The sequence below is a fragment of the Penicillium psychrofluorescens genome (assembly GCF_964197705.1).
Source record: "Penicillium psychrofluorescens genome assembly, chromosome: 3".
In the NCBI taxonomy this organism is placed as follows: Eukaryota; Fungi; Ascomycota; class Eurotiomycetes; order Eurotiales; family Aspergillaceae; genus Penicillium; species Penicillium psychrofluorescens.
This window is the reverse complement of record NC_133441.1, coordinates 1,423,583-1,438,092: the sequence shown is the minus strand read 5'-3', so window position 1 is coordinate 1,438,092 and position 14,510 is coordinate 1,423,583. Positions and strand designations below refer to the sequence as shown.

General features: G+C 51.2%; 6 protein-coding genes and 1 non-coding gene across 7 annotated transcripts; 3 read left to right on the top strand and 4 right to left on the bottom strand.

Annotated features, from left to right (window-relative positions):
* Positions 1-288: 288 nt before the first annotated feature.
* On the bottom strand, positions 289-1,863 carry PFLUO_LOCUS4670 (peptidylprolyl isomerase fpr3; the record flags this gene model as incomplete). Its single annotated transcript, XM_073782043.1, has 3 exons — positions 289-1,194; positions 1,254-1,721; positions 1,777-1,863. 3 exons carry the CDS (start codon positions 1,861-1,863, stop codon positions 289-291), a joined length of 1,461 nt encoding a protein of 486 aa, XP_073638738.1.
* Positions 1,864-2,164: 301 nt separating this feature from the next.
* PFLUO_LOCUS4669 (deoxycytidyl transferase) lies at positions 2,165-5,672 on the top strand (the record flags this gene model as incomplete). The annotated part of the gene is made up of 2 exons (XM_073782042.1): positions 2,165-2,219; positions 2,272-5,672. 2 exons carry the CDS (start codon positions 2,165-2,167, stop codon positions 5,670-5,672), a joined length of 3,456 nt encoding a protein of 1,151 aa, XP_073638737.1.
* A 320-nt stretch (positions 5,673-5,992) lies between these two features.
* Positions 5,993-6,064, top strand: PFLUO_LOCUS4668. Its single transcript has one exon. It is a non-coding gene; the product is annotated as a tRNA-Ala (tRNA).
* A 575-nt stretch (positions 6,065-6,639) lies between these two features.
* On the bottom strand, positions 6,640-8,228 carry PFLUO_LOCUS4667 (uncharacterized protein; the record flags this gene model as incomplete). The annotated part of the gene is made up of 2 exons (XM_073782041.1): positions 6,640-8,059; positions 8,098-8,228. 2 exons carry the CDS (start codon positions 8,226-8,228, stop codon positions 6,640-6,642), a joined length of 1,551 nt encoding a protein of 516 aa, XP_073638736.1.
* A 987-nt stretch (positions 8,229-9,215) lies between these two features.
* On the bottom strand, positions 9,216-9,710 carry PFLUO_LOCUS4666 (uncharacterized protein; the record flags this gene model as incomplete). The annotated part of the gene is made up of 2 exons (XM_073782040.1): positions 9,216-9,363; positions 9,436-9,710. 2 exons carry the CDS (start codon positions 9,708-9,710, stop codon positions 9,216-9,218), a joined length of 423 nt encoding a protein of 140 aa, XP_073638735.1.
* Positions 9,711-11,036: 1,326 nt separating this feature from the next.
* PFLUO_LOCUS4665 (uncharacterized protein) lies at positions 11,037-11,945 on the bottom strand (the record flags this gene model as incomplete). Its single annotated transcript, XM_073782039.1, has 1 exon — positions 11,037-11,945. One exon carries the CDS (start codon positions 11,943-11,945, stop codon positions 11,037-11,039), a length of 909 nt encoding a protein of 302 aa, XP_073638734.1.
* Positions 11,946-12,728: 783 nt separating this feature from the next.
* Positions 12,729-14,426, top strand: PFLUO_LOCUS4664 (uncharacterized protein; the record flags this gene model as incomplete). Its single annotated transcript, XM_073782038.1, has 4 exons — positions 12,729-13,101; positions 13,160-13,306; positions 13,374-14,110; positions 14,193-14,426. The coding sequence occupies 4 exons, from the start codon at positions 12,729-12,731 to the stop codon at positions 14,424-14,426; spliced, it is 1,491 nt and encodes a 496-aa protein (XP_073638733.1).
* Positions 14,427-14,510: the final 84 nt, after the last annotated feature.

The window sequence follows — 14,510 nt, the reverse complement described above, 5'->3', positions numbered from 1 at the left end:
ACAGTTCAATTATAAGCCAGAATGGAAGGAATCATTTACAGGTCGGACACACGCCATAGTTAGATTCCAAGTACATACACAAATACACACAACTTTTTTTCGTCTTCCCCGGCAGGGACACACACATTCAGGCTCCTCGCGATAACCTCATCCCTGCTGAATGCAAGTAGAAAAAAGGAAACAACAAGTCGGATATCACGGGAATCATGCAAGCAAATCGGTAGACCCTCAAAAAAACACCCTTGCAACCCATAGATGATAGGAAATAGAAAAGAGCAAGCAAGCACTCTATTTGATCTCGAGCAGCTTCACGTCGAAGATGAGCTTGGAGTTGGCCGGGATGCCCGGCAGCGCCTTCTTGCCGTAAGCCATGTTGGCAGGGACTGTGAGGCGACGCTCGCCACCGACAGCCATGCCAGCAACGCCAATGTCCCAGCCCTTGATCACCTCGCCCTTGCCGAGCTTGAAGGTGAACGGCTTGCCCTTCTTGTTGGCGTCAAAGACCTTGCCATCCTCCAGCTTGCCGATGTACCGCATAGCAACCGTGTTGCCATTCTTGGCGGCAGCACCCTTACCGAGCTTCTTATCGTCCATCTTGACGCCCTTGATCTCCTTCACGCCGAGAGTGCCCGTGGGCTTGTCACCCGACGGGGTGGGACCCTGCTCCAGGTTCTTCGCGAACTGAACCTTCTTGTCGGTCTTGGTCTCCTTCTTGGTCTCCTTCTTGTTGTCCTTCTTGTTCTCCACAGCAGCGGCATCGCCGTTGTTCTTCTTCAGCTTCTTCTGCTGAGCCTTGGTCAGAGCCGGCTCGGCCTCCTTGCCCTTGGCGATCATGTCGTCCAGGCTGGGCTCCTCGTCCGACTCGGCGGCACGCTTGTTCTTACCCTTCAGCAGGGCCTCAACAAGCTGGGGGGTCTCCTCGTCGCTGTCGACCTCCGCAATTCGGGGGTCATCCAGTCCATCGAGGTCATCGCTGTCGCCCTCCATACCGTAGAGGTCCTCAATGTCGAGCTCATCCTCATCGGGAGACAGGTCATAGTCGTCCTCATCATCCTCGTCCTCGTCGAAAGCCGGGTGGCCCTCATCGAGGCCAATGACATAGTTGCCAGTCAAGAAAATGGTGTGGTTGCCAGTGACCTTGAAGAAAACGCGCTCGCCCTCGCAGACAGTGATGTCGAGCGGTTGCTGGCAGTTCTGTACGATATTCAGTTAGCTATCTCTGTTGATTGCCTGGAAGGAGCGGGAGGAAATACCTGCTCGGGGTTCAGGGTGCAGATGACGTTCTCGTCCAGTTCCAGGCCCTCGTCCGACTCGTCGTCGTCCTCCTCCTCCTCATCGTCCTCATCAGTAGCAGGACCTTTGCCCTTGATGAGCTTGGAGATCGCAGCCTTGAGGTCGAAGCCGGAGTCATCCTCGTCTTCGTCGTCATCATCATCCTCCTCCATCGTGTCTTCTAGGTCCTTCAGAGCGGCCGCCTCCTTGAGTTTCCGAGCCTTCTGCTTGTCGCTAGGGCCACCGTTGACTTCCTCGTCGTCGTCGGAGTCATCATCCTCCTCCTCATCGACATCACTGTAGTCCTCATCATCCTCATCCTCATCATCCAGGTCCATACCAGGAGGAGGGCGAATGATCTTCAGAGTCGCGCGGGCGGGCTTGCTCGAGTCTCCGTCCTCGTACTCGGGCTCCTCATCCGGATCAATGGCAGCCATGCTCACACGGAACTAAAACTGGAGTTAGTTTTCTTCACTTCATCCTATCATGGACCATAATACTGACCGAAGCCGCAGCATTGGGGACAGCGGGAATCATGACCCCGGGAGGAACCCGGAGGGCGTAGACAGCAACAGGCTGAACGGCAGACATGATGAGCGATATAATGAAAAGAATGCCCCAACAAAGAAAGGATTGAGGTAAAAAGAAGGAGTGGATGGGAAGAAAGAAAGAGAAAAACGGGTCCGAGGCAACAGACGATCGGCGCAAAGCTCTGCTGCTTTTTTTTTCCCCTTGCATTTTTTACACCGCCCTGGTCCTGCCACTCTTGACCGTATTCGACACCGCCCAGCTTCAACGCGCGGTTTTGCCATCCTCAGACCCACCCGTCGCGTTTCTGAACTTATCTTCGTCACGTCACAGTTGGCGGTCATGGTGCCTGTCTCAGCCCAGTATGGGCTCTCGTCTTGATACCAAATCCGGAGAGGTGCGCAAGCGCATCGAGAACCGTACGTACTCATCGAACCCCTCGGGTCTGCTTTCTAACGCGACTGCGAGTAGATGAATTTCACGATGAAGCCGGCGAGGAATACGAAGCCTCCAGCTTCGGCGGCTTTGGGGACTACATGCGCCGCAAGAAAATCAAGCTTCAAAATCTCGATGCCGAAATCCGGGCAACATCTAACGATTGTCCCCCGATATTCCGTGGCGTGGTCGCCCACGTCAACGGCTACACTCAACCTTCCCTTCAGGATCTACACCGTCTGATTGTGAGCCATGGCGGTGGTTTTCTTCAGTACCTGGACGGCAAAACGGCCGCAACGCATATTATTGCCAGCTCTTTAACGCCCAAGAAACGCGAGGAGTTCCGGCGGTACCGCATTGTGAAGCCCGCGTGGGTGACGGAAAGCATCAAGGCCGGTCGTCTGTTGCCATGGGATGAGTTCAGGGTGGTGAATGAGGGACAGTCTCAGAAAGTGCTCAAGCTCGGTGACGGCCGATTTACCAGTCAAACCAATACTCCTCGCAGTGGGTACAAAGACCAGTCTAATGTTAGCTGGTATAACTCCCAGTTGAGAACAATGGGGACGTCCGACGAAAGTCCAGACGCGTCACGCATATCTGCAACTACTCCAGTAACACCGAGTTTGGCTTGTGATCCAGCTTCTCAGTCAGATTACGGTGACTTTCCTAGTTTCAGCATCGACGAGGGTCCCCAGCAGCCTTCTCCTCAGCAACGCCAGATGCCAGAGACCGCCAAAAGCTCCGAATCGACACATATGCACCCTGAGCATGGTGGAAGTACACCTCCAGCACCAGAAACAAATAACGTTGAGACGCCTCTGCTCCTACCCAGCCCCTCAAGGCCCGAGTTGACTGCTGAAGAATATAATGCACAGCTTTTATCCGATCCTCGAATGCAGAAATCTAGTGTTGCCAACCCGGATTTTATCCAGCAATACTATAGGGAGTCTCGTCTCCATCACCTTTCTACATGGAAAGCTGAATTGAAGGCTCAACTTCAAGCGGCAACTATGGAAAAATCGCAACATCGAAAGTCTCCCGCAAGGTCTGCTCCTGGATCCAGGCGGTACATCTTACATGTGGACTTTGATTCTTTCTTCGCCGCTGTTTCTTTACTGAAGCACCCCGAGCTCCGAGAGAAACCCGTTGCCATCGCTCATGGGACAGGATCCGGCTCCGAGATTGCTAGCTGCAGCTACGCGGCACGCGCACATGGCGTCAAAAATGGCATGTGGATGAAAGGGGCGTTACAGATCTGCCCCGAGCTTAAAATTTTGCCCTACGATTTCCCTGCCTACGAAGATGCAAGCCGTAAATTCTACAGTTCTGTTCTCTCTATCGATGGCACGGTGCAGAGTGTGAGCATCGACGAGGCTCTGATTGATGTCACTAATCAGTGTCTGGAGGCCGGTGGCTCTGATGGAAGAGGCATATCGGAAGGATCCATTTATCGCGAACAAGCCAAGGCTGACGAAATCGCTGAAAATTTGCGCGCCTCCATAAAGGAGAAAACGGGATGTGCCGTCTCGGTGGGGATAGGTGGCAATATCCTGCTTGCCAAAGTTGCCTTGCGAAAAGCGAAACCTGCCGGCCAGTACCACCTGAAGCCTGACGATATCTTGGAGTTTATTGGAAATCTCACAGTGCAAGATCTTCCCGGTGTGGGTCACAGTCTGGGCTCTAAACTGGAAGAGCTCGATATCAAACTCGTCAAAGACATCCGAAATACTTCCAAGGACAAGCTAGTCTCGAGTTTGGGACCGAAAACGGGCGCCAAAATGCACGAGTATGCTCGAGGGATCGATCGATCAGAAGTTGGAAACGAAGTCATGAGAAAATCAGTCTCGGCCGAAGTCAACTGGGGTATCCGGTTCGTCAACCATGTCCAAGCAGAGGACTTTGTGCGGTCCTTGTGCGAGGAGCTGCATCGCAGACTGGTGGAGAATCTGGTCAAGGGTAAACAGCTTACCCTCAAGGTCATGCGAAGATCAATAGATGCCCCCCTTGAACCGGTCAAGCATCTCGGTCATGGGAAATGTGATGTCTTCAACAAGAGCATGGTCATTGGTGTTGCCACCAATGCAACAGACGTCCTCGGGAAAGAAGCCGTCTCGATGTTGAGAAGCTTCAACTTTTCTCCAGGTGACTTGAGAGGACTGGGCGTGCAAATGACCAAATTGGAATCACTCAAGGCTGGCGGCTTTTCAGAGGCCCTTGAAAGCAGTCAACGGCAGCTTAACTTTCAAAAATCACCGCCCCGCAAGAAAATCACCGCCACTCTGGATCCTGATGAATTAGAAAGTCCTCGCAAGGGTGATTTGACTCCGATCCGAGTCGACCCACTGCTCCGCAACAGCACTCACAAGCCTCTAAACATGTCCGGATCGCAATTCATTATGCCTACTCAGGCAGATCCTAAAGTCTTGTCTGAGTTACCGAGTGACATTCGGTCTAGACTTGTATCCCAGGCAAAGCCGCGGCAGGAGGAGCGCTCCGGATCTCCATGTCCGCCTCCGCGTCGAGAACGACCATCAGCAGCCGCAGACCTTCCTCCAGAATCCCAATTGGATCCTGAAACGCTGGCCGCCCTGCCAGAAGATGTGCGGAACGAAGTATTGGGCTATTACAAGCAGGTACCACCATCCGCACAGCCTGCACCGCCGCCGGCTGCGGCAGCAACAGCTCCAGCATCACACTCCACAACCTCTGGCTCTCTCAGAATGAGAAGGCCGGCCTCTCCGTCTAAGAAGAAGCGCGGTCGTCCTCCCAAGATAGCCTTCAGCGGTGGCAACAAAACCCTAACGCAGTCGAATTTCGTCCTTCCACGACCAAGCACTCCTTCTGTCAATACGGACGAGGAGACCACCTCCCGACAGCAGTCTCCTACCGCAGAGGACCAACCAGAAGTATCCGCCGAGTTTCTCGCTGCGCTACCCGAGGATATTCGCCAAGAAGTCCTCGAGGAACAAAAGCGTGCTCGCATGCTCCAACGCCCAGTCCACAGACCACCACCACCCCAAGTCCAAGCACCCGCCACTGCATCCACCACGACTGAGAAGCGCGTTGCCCTCGAACCTCTACAACCACGACCCGTCTTCACCTCGCAGAGACTATCGGACCTCCCAGATCTCCGAAATGCCGTCGGCTCCTGGTTCGCCGCCTTTGCGGATGATGGGCCTTTCAGCGACGATGTCTCGTCGCTTTGTACATACCTCCACAGCGTGACGAGGGAAGAGAAAGATATCGACAAGGCTGTTTCGGTGGTGAGATGGCTGGTCTGGCTTGTCGATGACCATAATCGTCCACAGGGATCTCGAGGTGTCGGTGCTGATCCTTCCGTAGGAATGATGACTTGGCCTGAGGCCGTTGCGAGGATGCAGCAGAGTATTCAGACCGCTGTGGAGGAGAGGAACATGCCACCTGTGGATTTTGAGTAGGTTTGATATGTACTGTAGTCTTATTTGGATGACAATTTCTAACGATACAATGAATGATGATATGCCGACTGATTCTACTACTCTTGTTCTTCTTCGTCCTCTGGTATAAACCTAGCAAGCAGTAGACATGTCTGATTTTTTTTTTTTTTTTTTTTTTTTTTTTTTCCCCATATAGAAGAAAATTATGCCACAATCCAGCCAGACCACACATCTGCGCCCCACTAGCTTTGCACGGCGGTGATTAGCCCTAGTGTGGGAACCTAAGCCCACTTTAAATTTCTGATTTCTATATCAACCTAGGCCCGAAGGTCTCATCAAATGGGCTTGTGGTCTAGTGGTATGATTTTCCCTTAGCATGGGAGAGGTCCGGGGTTCAATTCCCCGCGAGTCCATTTTTTGATCTTGTATGAGATGTGGAGGTATATTTTGATGTTTTGACGATTAAAGAAGGCTCTTGTTTTATGTAGCGAGGTGTGCTAAGAAGTGGCATGCGCTACGTGCCTCTTTAGCAAGGGGTAGTCTGGCTTGGATTCCCCGTAAGTCCATTTTTTGTTTCTAAAATTTCCGGCCTTGACGTTCTTTGCTCTTCCTGCATAAACTTCGAATTGTGTACGTATGTCTAACTTACGCATTAGAGTGGTCCAGGGCATGTAGTAGTGGGTTTTCTGCTTCTAAAAGTTGAAATCCTTTTGTAGAGTGTTTGTGATATCACAAAATATATAGTTTCACACCTAGGGGCTATCGCTAAAAAAAAAAAAGCTGGCAAGACATATACATATACCCTTTGATATTGTAATCAAGAGTGCTCGCACGCGCGAAAAGGCCCCATCTGAAGCAAACGTTCACATTTCCAATCCAGAATCTCTTATGCATCTGTTCTTGCTTCCCAATTTGGGTCTGCAAAAATGAAGTTACAATCAAAACAGATTTGCTACTTTTTTAATCGATAAATAACAGTCGCTCTGCATTAGAGTCTCGCTGAGAAGTCCTGCGGGTTCTTACCATTGCGAGCCTGTGCTGCTGCGGCGCGGCCCGCTCGACGACCAAATATGGCGCCAGATGTAAGGCCACTGCCTCCAGGATAGTTGTCGTAAAAGAGACCACCAAGCATTTCTCCCGCGCAGTACAAGTTAGGTACGGCAGAGTTGGTGGCCGATGAGATGACGCCGGCAGTCTCATGGTCAACAGCTAGCCCGCCAAATGTGAAGGTCACGCCGCAGGTAGCCTTGATAGCCACGTAGGGCCCCTTTATAAGCGGCGTAGCCCAGTTTGACTTGGATAGTGTAAGTTTTTTGCGGCTCGATTGCGTAGAGAGACCGTCCTTGACAGCCGGATCCCACTTGTGGCCGGGGTTCTCTTCTTGAAAGACAGCCACAGCCTCGTTGTACTCCCTAATTGTCTCCACAAACTTGCTCGGATTCTTCAGGCCACATTTGGCACACTTTTCGGCCATCTCCTCTAAACTAGAGGCAGTGATCTTTTCCACAATACCCTCGCGATACTCCTCGCTCCTCAGCCAGGGAGTCATCTGGGCATCCCAAACCTGAAAGGCAGCGTGGCCAGGTTGTGCCAAGATTGCCTTGCCGAAAATCGCATATGTGTAGTTGCGTATGTCAACACCTTCATCCACAAAGCGCTCCCCCTCAAGGTTAAGCATCAAGCCGAGGGGGTAACCCGACTTGGTAAATTCGTTGGAGATGACACGATCGCCTGAATCAGGAGGAGCATTGGCGTCCCACGCAACAGAGTGGCAGCCAGACCAGTTGCCGGCCTGCTTGGCCGAAACATCCCGTATAGCCATTTCTAGACAAGAGCCAATATTGTAGGGGGTGCCGCGTACTTTAGCAAAATCCCAGTCTGGTCCGAGGAACTGCGACCTCATTCTGGGGTTGGCCTCAAAGCCTCCGGCTGCCAGAATCACAGCTCCGGCTAGAATCTCTCGTTCACCAGCGTCATCTTCCACGATGACAGAGCTGACAGCCTTGGTAGTAGGGTCAACCACAAGGCGCTTGGCTGCTGTTGAGAACAAGACCTTGACTCCGAGCTTCTTAGCTGCTCGCCGGTGATCCTCGATCAATCCCTTTCCGCCATCCTGCGTCTTCAGACACATACCGCCCCAGAACTTGAACCGCCCATTGATTTCGTATGCTTGACGGTTGAATGACAGCTGGAATCTTACTCCATGCTTCGCTAACCATTTTACTGCCGCATTAGAGTCGTTCACAAGAGTACGAGAGAGGTCCGGATCAGATCGTCCCAAGCAGATACGGGAGATATCGTCGGCGAAGTTGGTCGCCGTGTAAGGCTCCATGTCAATTTTGGACCTTGTAGCCTTGTCCACGTTGTTCACAATTGGCAAGATGTCTGCCAATCCATGATGCACCGTCCTGAAAGCGCCAGCGGTAAAGTAGGAGTTGCCGCCTACCCATTCTTCGGGGCAAGAGTCAACCACGAGGACGCGACGAGCGCCCGACTCTGCAGCTGAAATGCAGAGCTAAATCCTGCATTATCACCTCCAATAACAAGAACGTCAACTTCGTCCAGAACAGGCGCCATGGCGGATAGGGGAGCTGAAATGCCCATTATGGGGGTTTAGGCCTGAATGAACTGCAGGTAAGTAACTTGGAGATATGTTGGTGCCGGCGATATATGACGATGAGCCGGTGTGCTCCTGGAAGAGACGAGGAGATAATGAAGGAGGAAATGACAGAATGGTCTTGCCAAGTGGGTATATGGTTGGGTAGTTTTCCTCAAAAGACAAGAGGTGTGACTGGGTAAAAGTTTTATATACGTAAGAAGTATTCCATGAAGTTCCGAACTATCGTCTCCTGGGGAAGCATATCGCGAGGACGAAGGCCCACGACAGTCTGGTACCTCGTGGCTACCGGAGATTGGGCGAAGGTGAGCATGCATTCTCCGTGATGCGACAATCGAAAGATATCAAAGCACATCAAAGCCGTCTGTCTCCACTGCTCGGTCAGGAACGTTCCGCAGTAAATGCCGTATTCCGCAAGTGGACCTTAAACCCACCGGTCAAAGTTCTCTCCAAGGCTCGCACTAGTTACTGGACTGGCGGATGGCGGACAATCGTGCTCCCCTGCCACTACCTCATCTCATGCCTCTACGTTCAACCGGGTTCAAGCGGGAAACTCAATCCGCCCATTACATCTTGACTGGGCTGGAGATTGGTGTGGAACTAGGGCATATTTTTTCTTTCCGCTAGACGGCCTCAAAAGCTCCTGCACGACCTCGGCTGTACGGATGGGGAGCTACAATGTGCTGAAAGAGCTCAGTCAGAGGTACGAAATTAAGCAAATTTTCATAGCCGCGTTCCTCACGGGCGCCATCACTGGGACAATCACGGTCTACACTAGAATGGCCACAAGCATCGTTCTGTGATAAACAGGTTGTCATTAAATGGGTCGTCGTCTGGTGTATATTTTCGAGGAAGTCTGATAGATAGGAACAGATGACATCTTACGCCTTGTGAACAGGTCATGCATTCGGAAAATTCTTTCTCTTCAAAGAATACCATCAATTTAATTACTCATGCTTTGAAGACTCCATTCCAGACCTCATTACTGCTACCACGTCATCTATTGTTGTGCCTCTTGACCTCTTTCCCGGCTGCTCCAGACCAAGCGCAGTGTCCTCAGCAACAACTCGGTAGACTTCCGCAACCCCATTAAATCTAGTAAAAAACTGTCAGTACGGCTCTTAAGTCAACCCGTAACAGGAAAGGAAGGAGTAGGAAACGCCATACAGTCCTTGATCAAACCCGCCATCCTCTTCCATCATGACACCAATCTGTTGCATCTCATTCACCCAACGGTATGCTTTCGGCGGCATGCTGATGACACCCTTGTCGGCAATTGCAAGGGTTTCTGCGTTGTACCTCTTCATGTAGTTACGTAGCTGCGGTAATACACCAAGTGCCTCAGCAGTGACATAGGACTGGATGGCGAGTGCAAAAAATCCCTTTGTCGTACTGCCGAAGCACATTTTGAGGCCTGATGCCGCGCCCAGGCGCTCATTCATGTGGTCTATATTGAGCGTCTTGACGAGATCCGCAAAAGGAAGCTTCGTCGGGCCAGAAACAATAAGGGACGGGCAGTTCCATCCCGTAAGCGAGTCGGATTTCTGGTAGGGAACTCCGCCGATTATGCCGCCGTCTATAAAAACAATGTTTGGATTTTTTTGGAAGAGAGCCTGTGTTTGAGTGGCGAGCCCCGGCGATATGGCATTGAGATCCAAATAATAGAGAGGGCGCTCTCGTGCATTGGTGCCGCTGGGTGTTTCATTCAAAACACGTTGCGCGGTGGTCAGCGCATCCCGAGGGGGAACAATGGAAAGTAGACAAGCAGACAGCCTGACCAATTCACTGATAGACGGCAGAAGTTCTATGGCGTTGGATCGAGCCCTTTCTCGGGTTTGATCACTAAAAGCTCAATAAAAATTAGCTCCCACTAGGATGATAGCATGGTTGGTCTTTCGCATCGACATCGACATCATCGTCCAGTCCAACATTGATGAAAATAAGTGAATTTGAGGTAGCGGCGCTGAGTGTATGCAAGTACTTGCCTTCTATCTTCCGCAAAGGTTGCAACTCTATATCCCTGGCTGATGAGTAGCTTTCCGATACCAAGACCCATGTCACCAATGGACAAGATACCAATTACGAGCGCAGCTTGTTCGACCATAGTTCCAACCTCACAGATTGACGGAAAAGTAGAGAAGATGACTGGATTCCTGAAAATGACGGATTCCTTTTTGTTTTTTTGTTTTTTAAAATTAATGTTGTATCCCTGCAAGACTTACTATGTAGATCCAAAACAAGGAAGGTCTCGATGGTCCTTTTAAAAGTATCGCGGGGAATTTTCCAGCTCTAGGCTTCAACGGGCATACATATGATGTGCTAGCATGGTTAGGTTGTTTTTGGAATCCCTCTAGACAGGATTGAAACACGCCGGCGGAATCCGGCGTCTCTTTGATTGACGTTGTGCGGAGTTACGCGGACGGAGCAGCTTGTGATGACGACTGGAAGAAGGCGGGATATCGTACTCCGTGGTGTCCAGCTTCCGTGCTAGTCTTGGAATAAAGTTTAGCCAGCTCCTACCAGTTACGACAAGAACCCTGGAGATGGAGACATGGATATTTTCGCTGATTATGTTGCGGAAGATAATTAACCATGCCAGCAAGGAAAGGCTTGGACAGGATGTTGGACATACAGTCTATTTCAAACTGGGCAGAATACAAATGGAATCCTCTCCGGAGACAAATATATTTTCGATCATCTTTTATTTTTGCCATATTCTAGTCCTATTTCGTAGTGCTGCTGTTGAGTATAACGACAGTATCTGGTCTTTATTCAAAGATCCGCTGTGGGTTCGTGACAAACAGCTTTTGCCATATCTCGTCGTCCGGAATCCATTGACGAATCTTCTTAATGTGCGCTAGGTCGTCAACCTCGCGGAAACCCTCAATCTCATTGAGACGCTGCTCGTCCGTTTTGCCCTTGCGGGTAACGCCGAGCTGGGTGTGCGGCCAGTCGGTTCCGAAGAAAATCTGATCAGGGCCCGCCTCGATAATGGCCTTGGCCGTCGTCTCGAGACTGTTGATTCCGGCAGGATTGCCGTGGTATAGACGTTCGAAGCCGGAAATCTTGACGAAGAGTCGCTTCTCTCTGATGAGCGAGAGTAGTGTCTGGAAGTCTTCCGTCTTCTCATCACCGGGGAATGTACTGCCGAAATGGTCTGCTACGATTTTGACTCGGGGATCTAACTCGCGGATCATGTCGGCCATGGCAGCCCACGCAGGCAGTGGGCAGAAAATTCCAATGACCCAGCCGAGACGGGCCAGACGGCTAGCCAAGGCCTTGACCTTCTTGATGATTTGCTCGCCGCCCTTCTGCTCGCCGTGACCCCATGCCATCTCATGCATGCGAGCGCCACGAACGCCGGCGGTATGCAGGGCATCCAGCTCCGCATCGGTGATGCTATCAACATCAATGGTCGCCAGACCACGCAGTTTGAAGCCAGGCATGCTAGACTGCCGGTTCAGAGTGTCCACCAGGGCGGCCGGCGATGACCCTTGCATGGAAGCATGGACAACAACGACGCCGGTGCAACCCGTCACCGCCACCGGGTAGTCCACAACTGGGGCTTCCTTAGGCGTATACGACCGTGGTGTCACATAGGGGAACTTCTCAGGGTCGAAGACATGGATGTGGGTGTCCCATGCACCCTTTGGCACAAGAGAGTTGATAGTAGACATGATTCCTACTTGGACGATAATTTGTGCTTAGAAGGCCGGTCTGAGGAGTCTGAGGAGTTAAACCCGCTAGGCAGGTTTTAGAAAGTCAAAGACGAAATGAGGAAGTGCTTCACTGGCACTGAAATATGAGTATTGGCACCCAGATGTTACTTAATTAGTGAGACGCGGCGTGTTGGCAAATTCGATGGGAAGATGCAAGCAAAGCCAACTTTTATAAAATATTTCAAGCATAAATAGGCTGTTCATGTAAGCTCTGGACGTTGTGAGTGCCTGGCGGACTTCGTGCTCCGTCTCTGGCGCAATGGCTTCGAGACAAGACGGAGCTTGATCCCCCATGACGGGCGTCCCCGAGCAGTTCATGCATGGTTCCCCGCTTCTCTCCACAAGATATCATTCCCCGGATTCTTGGACTTACTTCTTTTTAAGTTCCAGTCACATGTATACCATTTCATTGTGTTGCGGGGCCTCATATTCCGTCTAATTGAGCAGATCGCTCTACACTGGCCTGAAGCCCCTTGTGTTAAATTGCTAGTGCTTTGGTAACAGCGAATATTAAGAGAGCAATCGCACGTTGGTTCAGCATGGCGAGCGCTGATACAATCTCACTTAGCCATTGGTTTCCGGATTATATGTAGTAACCGTCCTGGTTTTTTCCTCCACAGCGGCCATCAACCCTCTTTTCTATTACTCTTGAGTTGTTTTATCTTGGGTTAGTCTTCTTCGATCTAACTCACTATCGGTCTTTCTTGGTACTCTAGTCACCTCCATATCACGCCGTCCATCATGGGCTTTGCACAGGAGGTTGCCAACTTTCCGCGGGAGATTGGCAAGGCCTTTAAACTGAACAGAAAACAGGCCCTGGTGTTCCTCACTTGCTGGTGGTGCTGGACCCTGGGCTCCATGAATTTCTACCTCCTTCCCTACACGCAGCCAGAAGTGGCTAAAGCGCTTGGGGTGGAAACGGCCAAGATTGCCGAGGCCAACACAACCACCATGCTGTCTCGATCCATCGGTGCAGCAATTTTTGGGATATTGTCTGATCAACACGGACGTAAAATCCCTTTGGTAGTGGACCTTGTCCTGATGGGAGTCTTCACACTCTGCTCTGGGTTTGTTCATACTTATGGACAGTTTGTGGCAGTACGCTTCCTCTTCGGCAAGTAAAACTTGGCTACATTATATCACACTATACGCTGTGCTAACCGTGCTTCAAGGTATTACCTATGGCGCTTTGTACGGTGTTACTATGGCCGCCGTCCTCGAAGCTGTTCCTCGAGAGGCTCGGGGAGTTGTTGCCGGCTTTACGCAACAGGGTTTTGGAGCGGGAAATATGATTGCATCCGGTCTCCATCTGGCGATGGGTAAGCCTGTCTTTTCATTCGCTGCTTATGGCAAAACCAAACAAGTAACCCGTCTCCGAACGATTAGAGAACTACGAATGGCAATCCCTCTATTACGTCGGTGCCGGTCTTACCCTTACCGCAATTGGCCTGCGAATTATATGCCCCGACTACTCTGTAGTCACAGAGGCCATTCGAGAGAACGAGGACATCGTTCAGGTGCCTGGTAATGGCCCTGAAACAATGTGCGTCACGGGTACCACATTGCCATTCTGGATCAAGTTCCGCTACGCCATCAAGCATCACTGGCCAATTTTTGTCTACTGCACTGTGCTCACAGCGTGTTTCAACACGCTGGGTCACGGCCATATGGACGTTTATCCTTCCTTCCTTGAGACCCAACGTGGACTCAGTATCCGCCATGAAACCTATGTCACCGTGGTACTGCAATGCGGTGGTATTCTAGGTGGTGTTGTGGGTGGGTATCTGGCTCGATACGGCCCCAAATGGGTTCCTTTCGGCTTTGCCATTGCCTTGGCTCCCTTGCTCCCAGCCCTTATCTTGCCCACAAAGTGGCAATATCTTGCAGCAGGATCCTTCTTTTTCGAATTCAGCTACGGCGCTGCCATCGGCACGGTTGGCAACATCTTGCAGATGGTCTGCCCTCACCCAGGCATCCGTGCTGCCTTTGGTGGTGTCACCTACAATCTTGGTAATGCTATCTCCTCTGTATCTCCAACTATAGAGACAAAACTTGGCGACGATCTGCCCCTGAAGTCTGGAGTCCCGGATTATGGACGTATCATTCTCATTCTCGTTGGAATCGTAAGTGCCTCTCTCCCTCTGAACCATAAGGGACGTAAATGCCCTCTGTTATTTACTGACCAGCTAACAACCACTGCAACAGACAATCGGTCTCCTGTCACTCACTCTAGCCTGCATGCCTACCAAGAACGTCAACTTGGAATGGGATCAGGAGGATCCTAATCAGACAATTCCGGCTCATGAGGCACCTGCCAAGATAATTGAGCACGACCAAGATCATATTGAGCGGGTCCACGATATTGAGACAGGAGCGATATCGAAAAGAGGTGACCAAGGGGATGTGGAGCATGTTGAGATGAGCCCTTCCCAGAAGTGATGAGTGATGATCATGGGTCTCTTGTGCCTGCTGAATGAGTAAATGGGCCCAACGCTGCATTTCAGAATGTATGGGCTTGCTGGA